At 41.7% G+C, this 1,252-nt stretch overlaps 2 protein-coding genes across 7 annotated transcripts in view; one reads left to right on the top strand and one right to left on the bottom strand.

Moving 5' to 3' along the window:
• The window catches only part of LOC109543812 (homeobox protein homothorax), a 250,340-nt gene that overhangs the window by 233,071 nt on the left and 16,017 nt on the right, over positions 1-1,252 (top strand). The gene's annotated exons all lie outside the window — the stretch shown is intronic.
• The window catches only part of LOC109542694 (cuticle protein), a 7,341-nt gene continuing 6,939 nt past the window's right edge, over positions 851-1,252 (bottom strand). The window contains exon 4 of the mRNA XM_048667286.1: positions 851-1,246. Within this exon, the coding sequence (XP_048523243.1) occupies positions 932-1,246 (315 nt within the window). The 3' untranslated portion in view covers positions 851-931. The remainder of the gene's footprint in view (positions 1,247-1,252) is intronic.

The raw sequence follows: 1,252 nt of genomic DNA, 5'->3' as shown, positions 1-1,252 counted from the left end.
TTTTGCAATACCAGGCGATGCTTCGAGTATCCAGTTCTCTTTATTGGGGTTTCGGCAGTTCCTTGTTGCAATTACGTTAATAACACTGGGGAAGCCAATACCTGACAACTTGATTTGGTCGCTATTCATTATATTAGTCATATTTAAACTCAGATTCTGAATATTCTTTTAGAAAGGCCGTGATTAACGACTCACATGGGATCTGCATGAGATATTTGTGCGATACGAGGGACGGCTTAAGGATCACCCCAAGTGGCATAACGGGGATTAAAATAGAACGTCCCACGGACCATTTGTGTTTGCTGGGTRAATTTCRATGATGTTTCCAAAGAATACAACCTTTCAAATCTTGCTCGTTTGMAATTYATTTAAGAGATCCTGAATAAAGGCTGTATGCCCACCATAGATTAACTAAGCCCACCCTTCAAAGACCTCCAGCTGATACAGTAAAACTGGAAACACATAGCAGAGAACCATTTTTGTTCTTAGCGCCATTCATAGATTCCTGGCGGTTAGCAGCTTCTTCAGTTTAGTGAATACTGCTCTACCTGGCTCGGTTCTTGCTAGGAGTTTATTTCTGCATGTGCTCCTTTTATAAATTATAATTTCAACTGTGTGACTTTGACCTGTGCTTTATGTTATGATTGTATTTGACCTGTGATTGTTGAGGCCCGGATGTTGTCTAATTTTAAAAACTTTTCTTCGATTCAATACTTAGTCAGAAGAATGTACCTCTCGACTAAAATATGGGTTCCGCAACTTTGAATAGATGCGGCTTAAAAAATGATAATTATCTTCCTCTATAAAAGAGTTGCACAATAGTACTGAATCAAGAAAAATACCCATTATCTAATCGTAAATCGTTGTTTTATTCAGACTTTCGTAATAAATAAATTTTGCTACTTTCATACACTGGGATAACTTAGTTTTCTCAGTGATGGTAAGAAGAAGCTGCGAAGGTGTAAGCTGGGGCAGCAGCGTATTTAGCTACAACTGGTACTGGAGCAGCATAAGAAATAGAAGCTGGGGCAGACAGGTATTTGGTCACAACTGGAGAGGGAGCAGCGTAGGTGTAGGCTGGGGCAGCTGCGTATTTGGCTACAACTGGAGCGGGGGCAGCGTAGGTAACGGCAGCTGGGGAAGCATAGCTGTAAGCCGGAGCGGCGTATGCAGCTGGAGCAGCAGCATAAGTGACAGGGGAAGCCACTTTGGTTACAACTGGGGCAACAACCTGCAAATGACCATTATTGCA

Source organism: Dendroctonus ponderosae, unplaced genomic scaffold (assembly GCF_020466585.1).
Source record: "Dendroctonus ponderosae isolate FM_Combo_2020 unplaced genomic scaffold, Dpon_F_20191213v2 Dpon_F_20191213_6, whole genome shotgun sequence".
Lineage (NCBI taxonomy): Eukaryota > Metazoa > Arthropoda > Insecta > Coleoptera > Curculionidae > Dendroctonus > Dendroctonus ponderosae.
This window is presented reverse-complemented; position numbering and strand designations above follow the sequence as displayed.